This window comes from Triticum dicoccoides, chromosome 4B (genome assembly GCF_002162155.2).
Source record: "Triticum dicoccoides isolate Atlit2015 ecotype Zavitan chromosome 4B, WEW_v2.0, whole genome shotgun sequence".
NCBI lineage: Eukaryota > Viridiplantae > Streptophyta > Magnoliopsida > Poales > Poaceae > Triticum > Triticum dicoccoides.
The window spans coordinates 656842131-656861584 of NC_041387.1; the positions used below are offsets into that span (position 1 = coordinate 656842131).

Below are 19454 nucleotides of genomic sequence, written 5' to 3' on the forward strand. Positions count from 1 at the left end.
AAACCCCGGAGACGCGTGCCGCCTCTTCAGACATGCCACCACACCATCCCGCATGTATGAGGGGCCGGTGTGATGCTCCGGTGGCATTGCTACCCCCCAGGCCCCCCATCCCGCCTAACCCTGGAGCGGTTGACCACGAGATCTAGCCCTTTGACTTTCCACGGACGGGCTTTGAACAGTGGACCTCTCCACCCGGTTGTGTCAGGTCAGCTCAGAGGGACACCTGGGAGCAACATCCGGGCCAAACCGACTGCTACATCCCCTCCGTGTAGAACCGATGCGTCCGTTTTTCCCCTCCAGGTGCCGGCGGCGGCGCCGTCCATTAGGGGGGCCACGCCCCGAAGACGCGTGCCGGGTGTTTGCAACCGCCACAACACTTCCAGACTTGTGAGAGGCCGCCTACGCAAGATTTGACGGCATGCTAGCCCCCGGAGGCCGCCGGCCACAGTCGTAGACGCGCGAAGAGCAATCCGCGTAGAGGGAAGTGTTCAGATACTTCTCCATCACAAAAAAATTATGAAAAATTACCATCGGTCCTAGAGAATATGAGCCCACGTCGTGTAAAAAACTCATGATTTTATCGCGCTCCGAGTATTTAATAATATTCACGCTGCATCGTTACCGCAGAACGTCTACTACCGTGTCATCACCATCCGTGAGGGGGGCCACACCCTGGAGACGCGTGCCGCCTGTTCGGACATGCCACCACACCACCCCGCATGTATGAGGGCCCGGTGCGACGCTCCGGTGGCATTGCTACCCCCCCCCAGGGCCCCCGTCCCGCCTAACCCTATAGCGTTTGACCACGGGATCTAGCCCTTTGACTTTGCACGGACGGGATTTGACCAGTGGACCTCTCCACCCGGTTGTGTTAGGTCAGCCCATAGGAACACTTTGGAGCAAGATCCGGGCCAGACCCACAACAAGATCCCCTCCGTGTAGACCCGACGCGTCCGTTTCCCCCCTCCAGGTGCTCGCGGTGGCGCCGTCCGTGAGGGGGGACAAACCCCGGAGACACGGGCAGCCTCTTCGGACATGCCAGCACACCATCCCGCATGTATGAGGGGCCGGTGCGACGCTCCGGTGGCATTGCTACCCTCCCCCCCCCCCAGGGCCCCCATCCCGCCTAACCCTGGAGTGGTTGACCACGAGATCTAGCCCTTTGACTTTCCACGGACGGGCTTTTAACAGTGGACCTCTCCACCCGGTTGTGTCAGGTCAGCTCAGAGGGACACCTGGGAGCAACATCCGGACCAAACCGACTGCTACATCCCCTCCGTGTAGAATCGATGCGTCCGTTTTCCACCTCCAAGTGCCAGCGACGGCGCCGTCCGTTAGGGGGGCCACGCCCCGGAGATACGTGCCGTGCGTTTGCAACCGCCACAACACTTCCAGACTTGTGAGAGGCCACCTACGCAAGATTTGACGGCATGCTAGCCCCTGGAGGCCGCCGGCCACTGTCGTAGACGCGCGAAGAGCAATCCGCGTAGAGGAAAGTGTTCAGATACTTCTCCATCACAAAAAATTATGAAAAATTACCATCGGTCCAATAGCACATGTGCTCATGTCGTGTAAAAAACTCATGATTTTATCGCGCTCTAAGTATTTAATAATATTCACGCCACATCGTTACCGCAGAACGTCTACTACCGTGTCATCGCCGTCTGTGAGGGGGGCCACACCCTGGAGACGCGTGCCGCCTCTTCGGACATGCCACTACACCACCCCGTATGAGGGCCCGGTGCGACGCTCCGGTGGCATTGATACCCCCAAGGCCCCCGGTCCCGCCTAACCCTATAGCGTTTGACCACGGGATCTAGCCCTTTGACTTTGCACGGACGGGATTTGACCAGTGAACCTCTCCACCCGGTTGTGTTAGGTAAGCCCATAGGAACACTTTGGATCAACATCCGGGCCAGACCCACAGCAAGATCCCCTCCGTGTAGACCCGACGCGTCCGTTTCCCCCTCTAGGTGCCGGCGGTGGCGCCGTACGTGAGGGGGGCCAAACCCCGGAGACGTGTGCCGCCTCTTCGGACATGCCACCACACCACCGCGCATGTATGAGGGTCCGGTGCGACGCTCCTGTGGCATTGCTACCCCCCAGGGCCCCCGTCCCGCCTAACTCTGGAGCGGTTGACCACGAGATCTAGCCCTTTGACTTTCCACGGACGGGCTTTGAACAGTGGACCTCTCCACTTGGTTGTGTCAGGTCAGCTCAGAGGGACACCTGGGAGCAACATCCGGGCCAAACCGACTGCTATATCCCCTCCGTGTAGACCCGATGCGTCCGGTTTTCCCCTCCAGGTGCCAGCGGCGGCGCCGTCCGTTAGGGGGGCCATGCCCCGGAGATGCGTGCCGCCTCTTCGAACATGCCACAACACCACCCGGTTGTGGTAGGTCATCCCATAGAAACACTTGGGAGCAACGTCCCCTCTGTATATACCCGATGCGGCTCTTTCCGCCCTCCAGATGCTGGCGGCGGCGCCGTCCGTGAGGGGGGCACACCGCGGACGTCAGGGGGTCACACTCCGGAGACGGGTGCCGGGCGTTTGCAACCGCCACTAAACTTCTGTCGCATAGCTGTTTTTGATTTTAATAAAATATAAGGACCTATATTCAAAAGAACATGACGGCACAGTATTAATGTGCTCGGAAAAAAATTACAAACTATATATATATATATGATATATATATGTATTCATAATCTATGAAAAAAATTACAAACTACATATATATTCATATAATATATAAAAAAGCATAAAAACATATTTTAAAAAAAGCATAAAACATATGTAAAAAAAGCATAAAAACATATGAAAAAAACGCATGTAAAAAAAATAGCTATGCCGACGGCATTGCCGTCGGCATAGAAACGGCAGGGTTTTGGGAGGCGCCGTGCCGCGGATCGGTGACGTGGCACCTATGCCGACGGATGCCGTCGGCATACCTACGCCGCGGATCGGTGACGTGGCATGCGGAGATATGCCGACGGCCGCCCGTCCCGACCGTCGGCATAGGGTTGACGGCGTTAGCCGCCAATCATGGGCGGGGTCGCCGGGCCCATAGGTATGCCGACGGCTGGTTTATGTGGACGGCTGCCGTCGGCATAGCTCCGTGTAACCCGACGGTCAGGGTAGGCCGACGGCCAGGACTGGGCTGTCGGCATAGCTCAAACTAGGCCGACGGCAGCCGTAGGCATAGGTTTGGCCGTCGGGGTAGGACCGTTTTCCGGTAGTGTTTGGTGGTAGCCAGTCGTTTGCACTGAAGAATGTGGAGCACAAGGAGGTGAATGGATGGAACTTTGCTGCTTGAGGGATATTTGTAGCATCTTATCGTTCTGTCTGAGGATTTGTGGCCTCCTGTTGTAAACACCCAGCCATGTAAACTTGAGCTTGAACGTGCATTGGTTCTTAAAACCCCACCACCTCGATCCTGCCCCTGTGCTCTCCTATCCTCCGCCATGGCGTCGGAGTGCGAGGTCACGCCGGACGACCAGCACGAGCACCTGCGCCCCGAGGGCACGGAGCCGCTGGCGCGCATCGCCGTGGACTACATGCCGGACGCCTCCGTCACGCGCCGGCGTCCGGCGAGATCCACGTCACCTACGACCACCGCGGCGGGGCGCGCTGGCGGTCCCGCGGCCGCTTCCTGCCGGGCTGCGCCGTGGCCGCCACGGTCCGCGCCCCTGCGGGCGACACCGCGGGGCTCAACTACAACCTCTACCTCTCGTCGATGGAGGGCTCCAGCGACATGGACGAGATCGACTTCGAGTTCCTCGGCAACGACAAGCGCGCCGTGCAGACCAACTTGTTCGTCGCGGGGGGCGGCGGCAGGGAGATGGTCCACCAGCTCCCCTTCGACTCCTCCGACGGCTTCCACCACTACGCCGTCGCCTGGAGCGCCGAGGCCGTGGAGTGGCGCGTCGACGGGGAGGTGATCCGGCGGGAGGAGCGGCGCGACGGGGAGCCCTGGCCGGAGAAGCCCATGTACCTGTACGCCTCCTTGTGGGACGCGAGCGACGTCGACGAGGGGAGGTGGACCGGCACGTACCACGGCCGCGACGCGCCCTACGTCTGCAGCTACAGAGACGTCAGGGTGCCCGCCGTTGCGCTATCAGCGGGAGAGGAAGAAGAATGGCAGGATGACACGAACGCCGGAGATGAGGCTGATGCTGCCGCCACCACTTGTGAAGATTAGATTAGATATCAGTGTTGTCCCGCCTCTCATCGTGCCACCAGCCATGTGGAATTTGCTACTATCTTGGTCACGAGTGTTGCAATAAAAGATTCATGAATTATTTGCTGTGAAGGAAAAACAATGAAAACATACACAGTTCATTCGAACAATGGGTTTTCTTAACGTTCATACGTTTAGATAATACTCCTATAATAACAGAGGTTGAACCCATAATATTATTAGTGCAAAATACATGTGGTTTATACGATGATGGTCTTCATCAACATACCTAACGTATCTCCTTCCCTATTCACAAAAAGAAAAAAAAAGAAAAAAAGATGTATCTCCTTCCCACAACCAGGCATCGGCTATCCTACTACGAATAGTGTTCGTGGTATCTTCATTCTCCCCCTCTTCAATGAGATCTGGTATCTTCATTCTCCCCCTCTTCAATGAGATCTGTTAATGTCGTCGTATTTTCGTAGCACTGAAAGTGTTGGTGAAGCCATCCGGGTTGGGTGCCTTGTCACTCGGCATTTGATCCACAGCACTCTTGGCCTCCTCCTCAGTGAATGGCTCATAAATGCCCTTTAGGTCGATCTGCCCCAAATTTCGGCTCTTCCAACTAAAATCTTGGGTTGTTGCATGACCCCTACCAATGGCATTGGAAAAATGACTGTGTGGACAATAGTTTCCTTCACTAAGTGATCAATTACCCAACCATTGTTATGCTTCGGCCTATGAATGTGCTTTTTCGTCGTCTTGCGTTGAATCCAAGGTTAAAAAAATTGTGTTGGCGTCACCCTCCTTGATGTTATCAACGCGGGCGCATTGCTTCTTGAGTCCTTTCCAATACGGCAAGGCCCGTGACCCTCCTCTTAAGCCTAGCCCTCAGACAATACTCCTATAATAACAGAGATTGAACCCATAATTGACAAATAAAAAAAAGATTGAACCCATAATATTATTAGTGCACTTGTTTAACCAAGCATTATTAGCACGCCAAGGATGGAGGTTGATCCAGTATCCGGAGAGTCTGTGCGCTAGAGTTTTAAAATCAAAATATTACCCCAAGGGAGACCTTTTGGATACGGTCTTCTCGTCGGACGTGTCCCCTGCTTGGAGAGGCATAGAATGTGGTTTGGAACTACTCAAGCAGGGCTTAATTTGGCGTGTGGGGAATGGAAGGAAAATACAAATCACGAGGGACCAATGGATTCCATGCAAAGAAGGGCTAAAGACGGCAGAATTCACAAGACAGTCGAGGTTAAGGTGGGTCAACCAGCTCATAGATTCAGACACAAATACATGGAATACGGTGCTAGTAAGGCAAATCTTCCACTCAGTTTGATGCCGAGGAGATATGCATAATTCGTCTACCCTCTATTGGTATGGAGGACCAAGTGGCCTGGCATTATGAGAAAACTGGCATGTTCACGGTGAAGAGTGCGTATAAATTGGCAGACGCTCTGAAAAGACAAGGAACTAAACTCCCCTCAAGCTCGGCAAGTGATCCCGGTGATAGGAAAATTTGGGATGTGATCTGGAAAGCCCGCGTGCCGGAGAAAGTCAAGATTTTTGGCTGGCGAGTGGCAACTAATTCGTTAGCCACAAAGCACAATCTTTTCAGAAGGACAATTGTTAACGAAGATGTGTGTGACATCTGTGGAATGGAGAGAGAGGACGAGTTCCATGCAGTCATCACATGTACCAAAAGCAAAGCCCTGCGTTGTGATCTAGGGACAAAATGGGAAATCCCGAAAAAGTGTGAGTTCAGATTCACAGGCAGAGATTGGCTGCAGATGCTTCTATTGAAGTACCCAGAGATGATCAGAAGCCGGATTCTGCTAATACTTTGGACGGCTTGGCATCTAAGAAATAATATAGTTCATGGGGATGGGAGAGAAACAGTGAAGGGAGCGGTGCAACAGCTGATTAGACTCGAGGAGGATGTGCACACGGCCATGCAGAAGGAAGCACGGGACAACAGTAAAAATACAGTATCCCTGTTCTGTAGCAATCCTTGCAAACCAGTCTCGGTAGTGTCCAATCAGTGGGAAGCACCCAATCCGGGTACGGTGAAACTGAATTGCGATGCGGCATTTGACGCTGAGACTGGAGACACGTGGGGGGTGCAGTCGCCAGAGACCACAGGGGGCTGGTTTTTGTGGCTGTCGGGCGGCGCCTGAACCAATGTCAATCAGTGGAAGAAGCGGAAGCCTCGGCTGCTGTAATGGGACTCTCAGAATTTGCGAAGCTGTACCATGGGCCCCTTGTATTGGAAATGGACTGCTCATCTGTTGCAAGGGACGTTCTGCTGGACACAACATGCAGATCCCCATGGTATGCTCTGATCGGAGAAATCAAAAGGGTCTCCTTGGTGTTCTCAAGCATGGAATGTTGTGTGATCAGCCGCCAGAAGAATTTCCTGGCACACGAAGTTGCAGCTACTGCCCGACGAACTGGCGACCTCAGGACGATCGCAGACGTACCTGCGAGTATTACAAAGATTATGCTCGACGAATGTAACACCTCCATGGCATAATGCGTGCCCATGGTTCTAAAAAAAAATTTATTAGTGCAAAATACATGGACCACATAAAATACATGTGGTTTATACGATGATAGTCTTCGTCAACATACCACGGTGAAAGTACAGTGATTCAACGGCCTGCACTTCTAGGGGATCATTCCCGGCCCAAGTATGTTCATCGATCAAGGCTTCCCACCTTTTTAGATAGGCGACTCAAGACGCTTTAAAAAACCATTATTGGTAATGTTCGTACGGGTGAAAGAGTGACAACATCATTGCTCAAGTCTAATTGCAACCTCTTTACCGAAGTCTTTGGAGTATTTCTTTGGGAAGAGATTGCTACCGCCAAGAAGGTGTTTACAAGAGATTTCATTGTAATTCTTAGTCATAGGAATTACTTTGTATTTTTTTGGATCTTAGGTCCAAATCAGTGTACGTATAATTGTTATGAGTAGTATCAATAAAGTTACAGGTGTTTCTCAAAAAAAAAAACTAACTAACGTATCTCCTTCCCTATTCAGAAAAAAAATCTATTGAAATCTGTTAATGCCGCCGTATTTCATAGCACTGAAAGCGCTGGTGAAGCCATCCGGGCTGGGTGCCTTGTCACTCGCCATTTGGTCCACGGCACTCTTGACCTCCTCTTTGGTGAATGGTTCGTCAATGCCCTTTAGGTCTGTGTGCCCCAAATTTGGGTTCTCCCAATTAAAATCTTGGGTTATGGCATTGGAAAAATGACTGTGCGGACAATAGTTTCCTTCACCAAGTGATCTATTACCCAACCATTGTCATGCTTTAGCCTATGAATGTGCTTTTTCTTCGTCTCTTGTTGACTCCAAGGTGAAAAAATTTGTGTTGGCATCACCCTCCTTGATGTTATCAACGCGGGCGCATTGCTTCTTGCGTGCCCTTTCCAATACGGCAAGGCCCGTAACCCTCCTCTTAAGCCTAGCCCTCAGATCCTGCTCGTCAGGAGAGAGAGGTCACGATTCTTGGGTGATGTCGAGTTGAAGGATGATCAACAAGGCGGCGTGGAGTTGAAGCCTACCTTTGGAGAAGAGCCGCTTGCTCCACTTGGAGAGATGCAAGCTTGCTTTCTTGAGCTAACAAGATTTGGCATGGCTCAAGGTGGGTGGATGGTTCCTGCCAAACATGCTGCGTAATATCCATAAATCCCAGAATCCTTGTCCAAAAGTTTACAGACTTAAACTGCAAGGGCATCCAGGGCCCTCTCATCAGCGAGGAGTATCGGGCAATGGTCAGACAGGGAGCTTGAAAGTGCATGGAGAATGTGGGTGTCAAACTGAATGTCCCACTCGACATTGCAAAAGATGGAGTCAAGCTTGCACATAGTCGGGTTTAACCGCACATTACTCCAAGTGAAACTCCAAAGCGTTGTAGTGCGACTCCAAAGCGGATGCGGGTTCAGGCTCAAGTTCACATGGCTCGGTGTTTACAATAGGAGGCCACAAATCCTCAGACAGAAAAGATAAGATGCTACAAATATCCCTCAAGCAGCAAAGTTCCATTCACCTCCTTGTGCTCCACATTCTTGAGTGCAAACGACTGGCTGCCACCAAACGCCAGGTCGCTAGGCCCAGGGCTCACCATCCACACAGGAGAGAGCTCCACGAGAACCTTCTGCACCAGCTTGTCCTCCTGAAAATCCTTCAGCAGCGACGCCAGGGCGCCTCCGGCATCTCTGAAATCCACCAGCACGCTGCATAACCCTCGACCGGCGAGAATTCGAAGGATGGAGTCCAGGTTCATCTCATCAAGGACCGAGACGCTGACTCCCGATGGCTCCACGGCGACGGGGCTATCGGCAAGGACTATGGCGTTAGATGCAGACTCCTCGTCGAGAAACGGGATGTGCAATTTGGAACCTTCTCCCTGCGCTATGATGATGTAAAGAGGCTGCTTTGCGCCAGCCTCTTGTGATATTGGTAAGGTAGTCGCCTTGGCCATGTCACTTGAAATTACAACTCCATCGTATTCTTTTGCTAACTTTGAGTAGTATCCTCCTGGTTGATCAGCTCCGCTCCCGATTTGGTTTATGACAATTCCGTTCATCGAGAGTGTAGTTCTGGTTCAGTGTGAAACAGATAAACATCAGCAGCAGCGTCACACACTGTATTCAGACGAAAAGGACTAAAGAAAATGGCACGCGACGGTACAAAATACAAATATCACTACACCAAAATAGCTGAAGCAACGAGTGTACTACGTTTTCCTAACCACAGAATTAAAACACAAAGTTTGAACATACTGTGCAACTTATATTTCAAAATGAACCTATTCCTATATTTAAGAACTGGCAAAAATGTGTGTGCTGATATTACCAGTCTAGAATCCTAGCAAGATACTTGTAGTGGGATATTTACCTCAAAGTTGCAAAGGCCTTCCCAGTAAGCATACGGTGAATATAAGCCTCATTTAATCTGAGACATAATGCTTCCTCCACACCAACCCTTACATCTATGCCGGCGTTTCTGAGTTTTTCAATCCCTTTGGATGCTACAATAGGATTCGGGTCAGTCATCCCCACCACAACCTCCTTAATTTTGGCTTTGATGAGTGCTTCAGTGCAGGGAGGGGTTCTCCCGTAGTGGTTGCAGGGCTCCAAACTCACATAAGCCGTTGCATTCTCAGCTAAATCCCCTGCGTCTCTCAAAGCAAATACCTGCACATGAAGCCACATATTACCAACTGTTATAAGTACTAGGCTACGAGCTTATGATATTATCAACAGTACTATTATACTTTAGTGGCAGAAAACATATGTGCTCTTACATGTAGCTAATAGCCTAATACTACAATGCCACTACTTATTATTTCTTGGTAATAGCACGAGCTGAGCTCATATTGTTGTGTATGAGTATGAGACTAAAAACCACTGCATGCTGTTGACATACTGGCTACAAGTGATCTTTTGTAAATATTTGTTTGGTGTTAGAAGTATCACCTGCCAGACAGCTAGAAATGAACAATTTATGACATAATGCAGCATTGGAACAGTACTGATTAATGTAGCCCTGCTTTTTTACTAAGTGCAGTAAATTATTAGTGAAATTAGGGATCATATGAAGATTGGGAACTTCTATCAAAGGCCTTGTTACTAGTATGACCACACCAAGATTAGGGGACTGATTTTTAAGAGATTATTAGGGGAAGTCATACCATGCTCTGTTTTTCAAAAGATTTGACAGATGAGATACTAGTAGTTGTCAAATTCTAACACTTGCACAAATCTCTCTTAGTCTAAAAAGAGTGAACATCAAACTGAGAAGAAGAAGAAGGGTGAGAGGGGTTACCTCGGCGTGGGGCTGGCCGGCTTTGGGGTGGAATCCCTCGCCGACGACCTCTCCTTCGCGGACGATGACGCAGCCCACCATGGGGTTTGGGCTGGTGTGCCCGGCCGCCGTCCGCGCCAGGTCGACGCACCGCCGCATGTAGTGCGCGTCCATGTCCCCCGCCTGCGCCTGGCACCGCACGCCGGCCGCGAGCCCGCGCGCGCCGCCGCCGCCGACCGCGAGGCGGGCGCGGCAGGGGGAGGCCGCAGCGGGGACGGGGCGCGGGGCGAGGCTGGGGCGCGAGAGGAGCGAGGAGGAGATCATGTCAGACCGAAGAGAGGGGGCCAGCCAATCCAGCGAGATGTGTGGGTGCCCCTGCAAGCTGCCTCGAGTGCGTGTGTCTCTGTCGCGGCTGGCGTGGCCGGCTTGCGAGGCAACACCGGCGACGTATTGCCGCCGCGCGGAGCTGCTCGGGCCGCGGCGGCCGGAGACGGGGACGGGAGGCGGCGCCGCGCGGTCCGGGGGGAGACGAGGAGGCGGCGCGGTCCGGGGGGGATGAGGAATCCCGGTGCGGCTGCGATGTCGACGGGGAGGGGCGCGGTGCAGCTTGGTAGGAGGAGGAGTCGCGCGGCAGCGAGCTCGACGGCGAGGGGCGGCGCAGCGCGCAGAGGAAGGAGACTCTGTTCCGTTCCTCACCCGACCGGCCGAACCGCAGCATAGGAGAAAAAATGACAGGTGGGCCCAAAGTCGCAAAACGAGAGAAAAAACAAAGAGGAAACAAGATATTTTTGCTAATAATAACGGGCAATCAAAGGTGTATTATTTTGGCAAAGAAACAAACATGCTCATGGGGTAAAGCAAAGAAAACAAGTGTTCTTTTTTTTTAATCAATTTTGTGTTTTGTGTGCTTCCAACATATATCTTTTAAACTTTGCTAAAAGGTAATGCATTTTTTTAAATGTCCACTGCTCTCTCAGAAGATATTTCACTTCCCCGCGAAAAAGGAGAAGACTTTTTTACTTTCACCATTTGCAAGATTTTGTTCGAGAAAACTCTTTCAATTAGAAAAAAAGAGAGTGTTACAACGATCTACACGAGGTTTTCATGTGTTTGTGTGTTGGGGGTGGGGCAGATTGGCCACAAACGACATGCAGACTACTCGCGAAAGAGAAAACAACTAGATCTCTGTAACCGAATATCCGTCACGACTTGGTTAGCCACTTCTCGGTAGGTCATCCTCATGTCGGTGAATAGACGACAGTTCCTCTCCTTCCAAATGTTCTAGAGCAAGTATGTCATGGTCTCACTACGCTCCCTCACGCTCCGCTCGGAGGCACTCGCGAGGAACCCGTCCAACCACGGGGTTATGGAAGAATCAACATTAGACGGGCTTGGCATGGTCATCTACTTAGCGGCATTGACAATCCTCTATACCTCCTGGGAGAAGGGGCAATCTCGACATAGGTGAGCGAAAGTCTCAACGAATGCAAGAAAGATGACATATCAGATTGTGTTGCCATCCACGGATTGCCAAATTCTCCGCCATGAGGATTCTATCGTGTTGTACCAGCTAAGGCGAAGAGCTGCATTTGGGGGTGGCCTGGCCCTTCCGAACCTTAGTAGAGCTAAAAGGCGTCAATCTTCCAGGCTCCTGGCCCAATGGACAAAGCGCAGTGGTGTCTCTTAGCTGGCGCTGGTTTGAGCCTCGACTCAGACGTTGTGTCTTACATTCTCCTTTTAATTAAAAAATGTAGGGGGTTACTCCCCTACTGGTCTTGTTTCCCATTTGCAAGATCTAAGCTTCAAATTCTATACTATATTGGTTGGTGAACTTTTACTTATCTACGATCCATCGAACTATTATCTCCTCTCTAAACCGTAGAAAGGAGATTTTTTGGGTGCACCATGCAGTCGCCCTTCTTCCACTGGTAGGTCGTTGTCCCACTACTCTTCCACCATGAAGTTTTGGGGGTGGGGCGAGGGGGTGGGGATACTAGATGGAGTTCTTTTTTCCTTGGAGGGGTGGGGGGTTATTATGCGGTGGTGCTTATCTTGATCTACCAAAATAAAGTTTTCGAGAGCCTCCCTACCCAAATGGTGTCTATTGTGGTACATCAATAGCTTGGTGCGGCGTACTCATGTCGACTTATTTTGGGTGAACTAGTGATCTAATTTGAGGGTTACTCATGTCAGACTTCTTTAAAAAAATCAGGGAGTTAAATTTTAGGGGATAGGTTAGATCCATGTTTTTTAACTCTTCAAATTGGAGGAGTTAAGGTTTAAGAAGACATTTAAGAAGTTCAACTTAAGGGTTCTGTTATAGATACCATGTATCCTAAGAGCATCTACAGCCGAACATAGCAAATATGACCCCTTAAATGCCTGTGGACGCGCCCAGTTAGTTACAGGCGTGTCCGTTTTGAGCCCCTATTTATCTGTCAGCACAACCACACTCCTTATTTTTCTTCTCATATGCCCGGTCACTTGCATGTGATTGGTGGAGATGAAGAGAGAAATAGAAGAATGGATAAAAAAAGAGAAAAGGTGGTCCAGGGTGGGGCCGCATCTTATGTGGCGGAATGCACGGGCGCGTCCGTGAGCCCTCATATGCCCCCCATATTTGAGATGGATATGAGGGTTCGCGGACAGCCCGGCCGTATAAGGATGATATGAGGGGATCCGATTGGGTCACGTTTTCCCTTCTCTCTCATGTCCGGTCACTGACCGGGCATGTCCGCGGGCGTATGAGGGATGATTTGAGGCGTCCGGCTGTAGATGCTCTAAATGCCTTTTGTATGAACTAGTGATCTAAAGGAAAAAACAATTAAAGAGCTAAGTTTTAGCGGGAGTCCGTGGCTTTTTAACTCCTCAAATTCGAGGTGGTAAGAGCATCTACAGTCGGACTTGGCAAATCTGATCCCTCAAATGTGTCAGCGGACAGTGGAAGGCCACCCCTCAAAAAAGCAGTCCACATCCGGATACCTCAAAATAGAAACGCCAAATCCATATTATTACATGCAACACAACGATCTTTGACGGGAGCTTCGTCCGGTTCTGCTCCTGCCCACCCGGCTCCGCCCTGGCCATGTCCGGCGGCTGGCTGCGCCCCTCATAGTGTTGGTCCGGTCGGTGGCAAGGTAGGTTAGCGCATGGGACACGAGCCGGCTCACGGGACTCAAGGCACCGCCATCTCCCAAGCCCTACTCTTCCGAAATTCAAACAGTGTCGGTGGACGTCAGATCGACGACGAATCCCTTCGGGGACGACCGCTGACGTCCACCACGATGCGGTTGCGGCGCCCTTACTGATGCGCCATACAGGGCGCCGAAGAATGTGACTCTGCCTCGCCGACGTCCATCGCCGCCTCCCGCGCCCGGTGCCTTGCACAACGGGCACGCCATGCCATAGCCTTGCTGGACAATGGTTCGTCCCCAATGTCGACGCGCCACCAAAGGGGTTGCGCGTCCGCCAGCACGTTCAGACGCCATTCGGACCGCACGACCTCCAGTGAGGCAGCTACGATCGTCCTAGCGCCGGATCCATGCGCCATTTGGGCGGACGCAATGGATTCCCGACGGATGGAGTCCGAGCGCGGCCGTCCACAGGCCTCCTCCCGGGCGCGGCGGAGGGCAAGAGCTAGGCGGCCATCTCATCCTCGGGGTTGCGTGGGATGAGCTCGGAGTTGACGGATCAGGAGGTGAAGGACTCGGATCCGCTGCCCGCCATGCCGGAGACGACCGGAAGGAGCCGAAGACTATCTTGGGTGGCGGAGGGGAGGCGAGTGAACTGCTTAGGGTTTGGTCCGACGAACGGATAAGGAGGATTTTATGTTGGGTCGGGAGGCCAGCGTGGGCGGGTCCGACGTGGCGGGCGCCCCATATCCACCCCATATTTGGGCTAGATATGGGGAGTGCCGGTCCGGCCAGACGTTTGAGGGCCGTTTGTGGGTCTCGTCTAGGCCAAAAAACCATGACAAGAGCCCGATCATATGAGGCGGGTTTGAGGCGTCCGGTTGTAGATGCTTTAAGGTTTGAGAAGACGTAGGAAAAGTCAAAATTTAAGAGGGTCGATTAGAGATGCCTTGAGCGCTTGCATATAACTCCAGCCCACACACGAATTATCTACCGCTAAATCCATTCACGGCCTGGTGTCGTGTGGGCACAGCCACACGCATGGCAGGGCTAAAATCCAAACCCGTCCGCCTCTCATCAGCCGGAGGTGAGGGAGGCAGCCCCGTCCGTCCCTCCACGGCTCATCTCCTCTCAGTCCACACAAAAATCGGATGCAGTAGCAGCCGGAGAAGCAGTTCCCCTCCCCAGCAGCTAAGCACCAGCCGGCCGGCCCCTTCTCCATCCTCCTCCCCTCGCCCCGCTCCGTCATTAGCAAGGTAACCTTCGGCTCGCGTCCCATGCCAGCTTGTGTAGCCATGCCTGCTGCCTGATTTCGTAGTGATGCAGTATTGCAATGCGCTCCTGAGCTGGCTGTTTCAGAATTTTAGCTTAGCCTCTCTGCATCTCCCGGCCTGCTCACTCACTTCTGTTTTAGTAGTTCCTAGCTTTCTTTCCGAGAATTACACCTACTTGCCATGAGAAATTGTCGATGGTAGGAGTAGGAGATTATAAGCTGTTGCCTGCTTCGGCGTTTGGAGTTCTGAATTTTGTTGTCAGCCGCGGTAGAAGATTGTAAGCTCTGCTCTGGTCTTCTGAATTTCGAACTGCTTCAGATCGAGTTCAGAAGAGGTTTCACACGTAGTAGTACTAGAAGACTGCCATAAAATCTGGTTGAATTTCGTGCCATTATTAATTTGGAAGTTGAGAGCGCAGGAAGGAAGATGTGCTCGTTGGAGGCGACGCGGGCGGAGCTGGGGCTGGCGGTGCTGTACCTGAACAAGGCGGAGGCTCGGGACAAGATCTGCAGGGCCATCCAGTACGGCTCCAAGTTCATCAGCAACGGCCAGCCCGGCACCGCGCAGAACGTCGACAAGTCCACCACCTTGGCTCGCAAGGTCTTCCGCCTCCTCAAGGTCAGTCCACCACCTTGGAGTACCATTATAATCTGCTCCATGTAGGCTGCAGTTGTGTTAAATTGGTTTTGGCCCTGACTCGATCGATCTGCGATTCTGCAGTGGGTGAACGATCTGCATGCTCTCATCAGCCCAGCCCCCAAAGGGACCCCTCTCACACTCGTCTTGCTTGGGAAGGTAGGTACTCTATTCATTTTAGTACCTGTGTTAATTTTTCACTAACAAGAAACCCCTTTGAGTAAGGCTGTCAGAATGATATGCTCACTGTCTGTGACTGCAGTCTAAGAATGCGCTGCTGTCGACCTTCCTGTTCCTGGACCAATTCGTGTGGATAGGAAGATCTGGGATATACCAGGTTGGTTCGTTGCCGAGATTCAAGCGTCTCGCCCTCTAAAATGGTCCACTCCAACGACTATAGTAATTGGTTAGCAACTTGTGAAATGTAATTTGAATTTCTGCTGTTGCTGGTATATATATATATATGTAGAACAAGGAGCGCACGGACCGCATCGCCAGGATATCCCTCTACTGCTGGATGGCCTCCTCTGTCTGTGCAAGTCTAGTCGAGGTACGTACTAGGCACAGTAGTGTTTCACCTCATGGAAACTCCTTTGATATATTCATTCATGACTGGTGTTTTGAGTGGGATTGCAGCTTGGGGAGCTCAAGAGGCTATCAAAGGCGATGAGGAAGCGCGCCAAGGAGCTCAGGGGCGCCGACAAATACGAGGTACCACTCCTTCATACTCCCTCCGTCCGGAAATACTTATCCGAGGAATGAACGAATCTAGATGTATTTCAGTTCTAGATACATCCATTTGTATCCATTTATCCGACAAGTATTTCCGGACGGAGGGAGTAGTTGATACTCCCTCGGTTCCATAATTCTTGCCGCGGCGCTAGTTCTTATCTGCCAACGAGGAGACTGTGAAGCAACTTTGTTGTGCTTTGTGATCAGGACGAGCAGTACCTGGGGAAGATGAAGCAGTCGGACGACCGGCTGCTGGCGCTGGTGAAGGCGGGCATGGACGTGGTGGTGGCCGTGGGCCTGCTGCAGCTGGCGCCCAAGAAGATCACCCCCAGGGTCACCGGGGCCTTCGGCTTCGTCACCTCCCTCATCTCCTGCTACCAGGTATACTTACTCCTTCCGTCCGGAAATACTTGTCATCAAAATAAACAAAAAAGGATGTATCTAGATGTATTTTAGTTCTAGATACATCTTTTTTTATCCATTTTGATGACAAGTATTTTCGGACGGAGGGAGTACTAAACTTCACTCACTGACCAATAAACCTCGCCTTCTCTCTGCTTTGTTCTTGCGACGGTTCTGAATTGTACTGCTCTGTTTGTCTCCCTTCAGCAACTCCCGTCCCGCGCTCCCCTGGCCAAACTCAAGGCGTGAGGAACGGACGCTGCACCATGCATGCTAGTCCAGACGCTGCCTCCACTCAACCGGGGCCGATGCTGCGCTCGAGCATGGAACCTGAGATGTTATGCTCGTATATGTACTACGTACGTAGCGGTATAGAATGATGACGCCGATCGTCTGTACGCACGGTTTTTATTATACATACATGCGCGGTATGTTATGAGTAGCAAGTAATGGATATGGTATATGGTGCGGTAAAACAGAAGATGCAAGCGTTATCCGAAATAATTGGACGTAAAGCGTGTGTACGTAGGCGGCTTTTTAAGTCCGCCGTCAAATCCCAGGGCTCAACCCTGGACAGGGTGTTCATGCCTGGTGCTTATATATGCCAACAGGGTGGGCACTTGCGAACCAAAGGTGTATATTAAACAGAACCTTTCTGTGCGCGCCGCACACCGTGGATATATGGTTCGTCATGCACTACGTACCCTTACGCACGGCACGCCGGCAAAGGGAACTTTTTGGAGTAGGAGCACTATATATGCTTGACGTGCAGTCGCCGGCGGACGGCCGGTGTAAAGGCGACGCACGGCCAACCGCTGACGCACTTGGAACAGTATTATCCAGCTCTGTTTCGGAAAGGCCGGGAACCAAATGAGAGCGCGGGACAGTATTATCGAGTAGGAGTAATGCTAGGCACACGGGCTGAGGTTTGTTTGTGGTAGCAGCACGATCTACTAATCAATTATCTTTTTTTTCTTTAAATAGATGGATGACCCCAACCTCTGGATCTGGGCGATGCATGCATCATTTTATTAATTATTCACTCTCAAATTCGTGGTTCCCTTTCCCATTTCATGCTGGAACGTGGTTCATAGGCATCCTCCATTAGATCAATTCCTGTAGATGATGCAGATGTAAAAAAAATACTTGAGTTTCTCCGTGATGTAAAATAGGCACTTGGTGATGCAAATTTGCATCACATGTGTGGCACGGGCAAAACGCAGCCGGTCATCGCGCGCTGCCCTAACTGCCGCGCTGCAGCCGCTCTTTCACCCGCCTACTACCATTGGCGACTTCACCCGGGAAGTCTGCCACCACTGCTCGTTCGTCCACCCCTGACCCCGCTGCGACCCCACCACCAGGTGCGTCGCCGGAAGTCCCGGTGACATGCCGACTAGGACAGTGGCGGAGCCAAGGGGGGGCGAGCAGGGGCCTGGCCCCCCCTAACGATCAGTGATTTCTATAACACCTAGGAGTATTTAGCGATAAACTGGATTACTGGACGTACTTGGCCCCCCTCAATAGAGTAAAATCTGCAAAAGGTAAAGGCCCATAATAAAGCCCACTTTGGTCATGGCGTCTCCCCCTGGTTCTCTTTCTCTAAACAAAAAGGTACTAGTAGCCCCTGGCGTTATTTACCCTAAAAAATGATTAACCCCTGATGTGATTTGAGGCGAATCGCGGGTGGCTGTGGCTGTGGCTGCCTCCTGCCCTCCCTAGCCATGATCAGATTTGAGTCCGATTAAATCAACCGGCACTGGGTCCGCGATGAGCAATCTTGCAGACTACTCCCTCCAGATCTCCAGCGGTCCAAGTCAACTAGTCAAGGTTAGCATCACTAAAACAGTCTGCTATTCTTTCTCAACCCTCACCTATGCGCGTCCGAATTGCATATCCAGTTTTACTTATTCTAATGGTGATTTATGACGGTGGTTCCTTTGAAATTTCTTTTCATAGTTTGATCTGCCAAGTAGTTATGAAAAGCATTCGCAAAACTCAAAAAGGGGTTATGAAAAGAAAAGCGCCGACAAACATCATAATGATTCATTTAACTTTGAAGCATGTTGTATTGGGTTCCCAATCTAATGATATAGTTAACGGGGCTAATGTGCAAGTTGCCAATCCGGGTCCAAATGGAGACGATTTGTTCAGAATTGCAAGAATATCTAAATTGAAATGGGAAGTATTTAGAAATTAGGTTATCTTCTGATGAAATTATTAATAATTTGATTTTATTGGCAATTGCAGGAGAAATTTAGACTAGCACAAATGTAATTATATTTTTATTGCGTTGAAACGACACATTAATATGATATCACGTTGTATGTTTTTTTCGCACATAAATTTTTTGGTTTATCAACTTCGCTTGCCCCCCCCCCCCATACCCAAATCCTGGCTCCGCCCCTGGACTAGTATCCACCACCGCGACATTTTTTCGCCGATTCGGCTATCGGTTAGAGCATCGTACCCATGATGGCTCTCGCAGTTCGTGGCCACCGTCCGTAGAATGACTATTGGTCGCCAGAGCTAGCACGGGTTGTCGCACGACCACCGCGATCGAGCCGAGCAGCCAATGCTTCGGTCGACGTCGCCGGCGTTGCATCACCGCAATTAAGGTGAGCCAGCAGCCGGCAGGAGTAGGAAACGGCCTCGCGAGCAGCTTCTCGTTGGCGCAACTACCGCCAGTGCTCTGACGAGCAACTGCCCAGTTTGTTCCTCCCCAAGATAAAAAATTGGTTAAATTTGTCGGGTTTTTTATCATGCGCGAAAATGCAGTTGATGCACAAGAGGAATTCATATCAGATGAGGAATTGTAGATGAGCTCATGCGAGTCCTCTGTTTCGGACGATTCCTCATCAGATGAGGAATTCATATTGGCCGAGGAAGAGGGCATTGGTTTGCTTGTGTTGATGCACAAGAGGAAGGAGCCCAAGCATGGCGTTTCCGTGTTTGGCAGTGAGTACATATGGAGAGAATGGCTAGAGTCGCGCGAAAACTTGATGCGCAACTATTTTGGTACTCCACCAGTATTTTCAAAGAGGTACTTTCAACGTCGTTTCAGGATGTCGAAGGATTTGTCTATACACATTTGTAATTCTGTGAAGCAATTTGACTAATCATTCGAGCATAAGAGGAATTGCGCCGGAATTCTTGGGCATAGCATTGAGCAGAAGATCATTGTCGCATCGCGCAAGAGCCAATTTTGTCGTGTTGTTGTTGTGCGGCTGGTCTATTAAACCCTTTAACAGTCGCACCAATGGCGCATCCTCGCGTTG

At 51.2% G+C, this 19454-nt stretch overlaps 2 protein-coding genes and 1 pseudogene across 3 annotated transcripts; 2 read left to right on the forward strand and 1 right to left on the reverse strand.

Moving 5' to 3' along the window:
• Positions 1–3340: 3340 nt before the first annotated feature.
• On the forward strand, positions 3341–4361 carry LOC119292099 (annotated as a pseudogene).
• A 3700-nt stretch (positions 4362–8061) lies between these two features.
• On the reverse strand, positions 8062–13554 carry LOC119292996 (riboflavin biosynthesis protein PYRD, chloroplastic-like). Its single transcript, XM_037571619.1, has 4 exons — positions 13323–13554; positions 10026–10795; positions 9096–9394; positions 8062–8797 (listed from the first exon to the last, which is right to left on the reverse strand). The coding sequence occupies exons 1-4, from the start codon at positions 13552–13554 to the stop codon at positions 8209–8211; spliced, it is 1890 nt and encodes a 629-aa protein (XP_037427516.1). The 3' UTR covers positions 8062–8208.
• Positions 13555–14234: 680 nt separating this feature from the next.
• On the forward strand, positions 14235–16694 carry LOC119292101 (peroxisomal membrane protein 11-1). Of its 2 annotated transcripts, none has more exons than XM_037570931.1 (8): positions 14235–14391; positions 14828–15027; positions 15130–15204; positions 15308–15382; positions 15515–15595; positions 15682–15756; positions 15985–16158; positions 16387–16694. In XM_037570931.1, the coding sequence occupies exons 2-8, from the start codon at positions 14836–14838 to the stop codon at positions 16426–16428; spliced, it is 714 nt and encodes a 237-aa protein (XP_037426828.1). In that variant the 5' UTR covers positions 14235–14391; positions 14828–14835; the 3' UTR covers positions 16429–16694. The 2 variants fall into 2 exon arrangements, with proteins under 2 accessions (XP_037426828.1, XP_037426829.1); XM_037570932.1 differs by lacking the exon at positions 14235–14391 and adding an exon at positions 14413–14686.
• The last annotated feature ends 2760 nt before the right edge of the window (positions 16695–19454 follow it).

Coding starts and splice junctions, on each gene's coding strand:
- LOC119292101 (XM_037570931.1), top strand. CDS start 14,836: ATGTGCTCGTTGGAGGCGACGCGGGCGGAGCTGGGGCTGGCGGTGCTG. Junction 15,028..15,129: donor AGGTCTTCCGCCTCCTCAAG/GTCAGTCCACCA, acceptor GCGATTCTGCAG/TGGGTGAACGATCTGCATGC. Junction 15,596..15,681: donor TCTGTGCAAGTCTAGTCGAG/GTACGTACTAGG, acceptor GTGGGATTGCAG/CTTGGGGAGCTCAAGAGGCT.
- LOC119292996 (XM_037571619.1), bottom strand. CDS start 13,554: ATGGCGCATGGATCCGGCGCTAGGACGATCGTAGCTGCCTCACTGGAG. Junction 9,395..10,025: donor CCGGCCAGCCCCACGCCGAG/GTAACCCCTCTC, acceptor CTTCATGTGCAG/GTATTTGCTTTGAGAGACGC. Junction 8,798..9,095: donor AAGGCCTTTGCAACTTTGAG/GTAAATATCCCA, acceptor ACACTGAACCAG/AACTACACTCTCGATGAACG.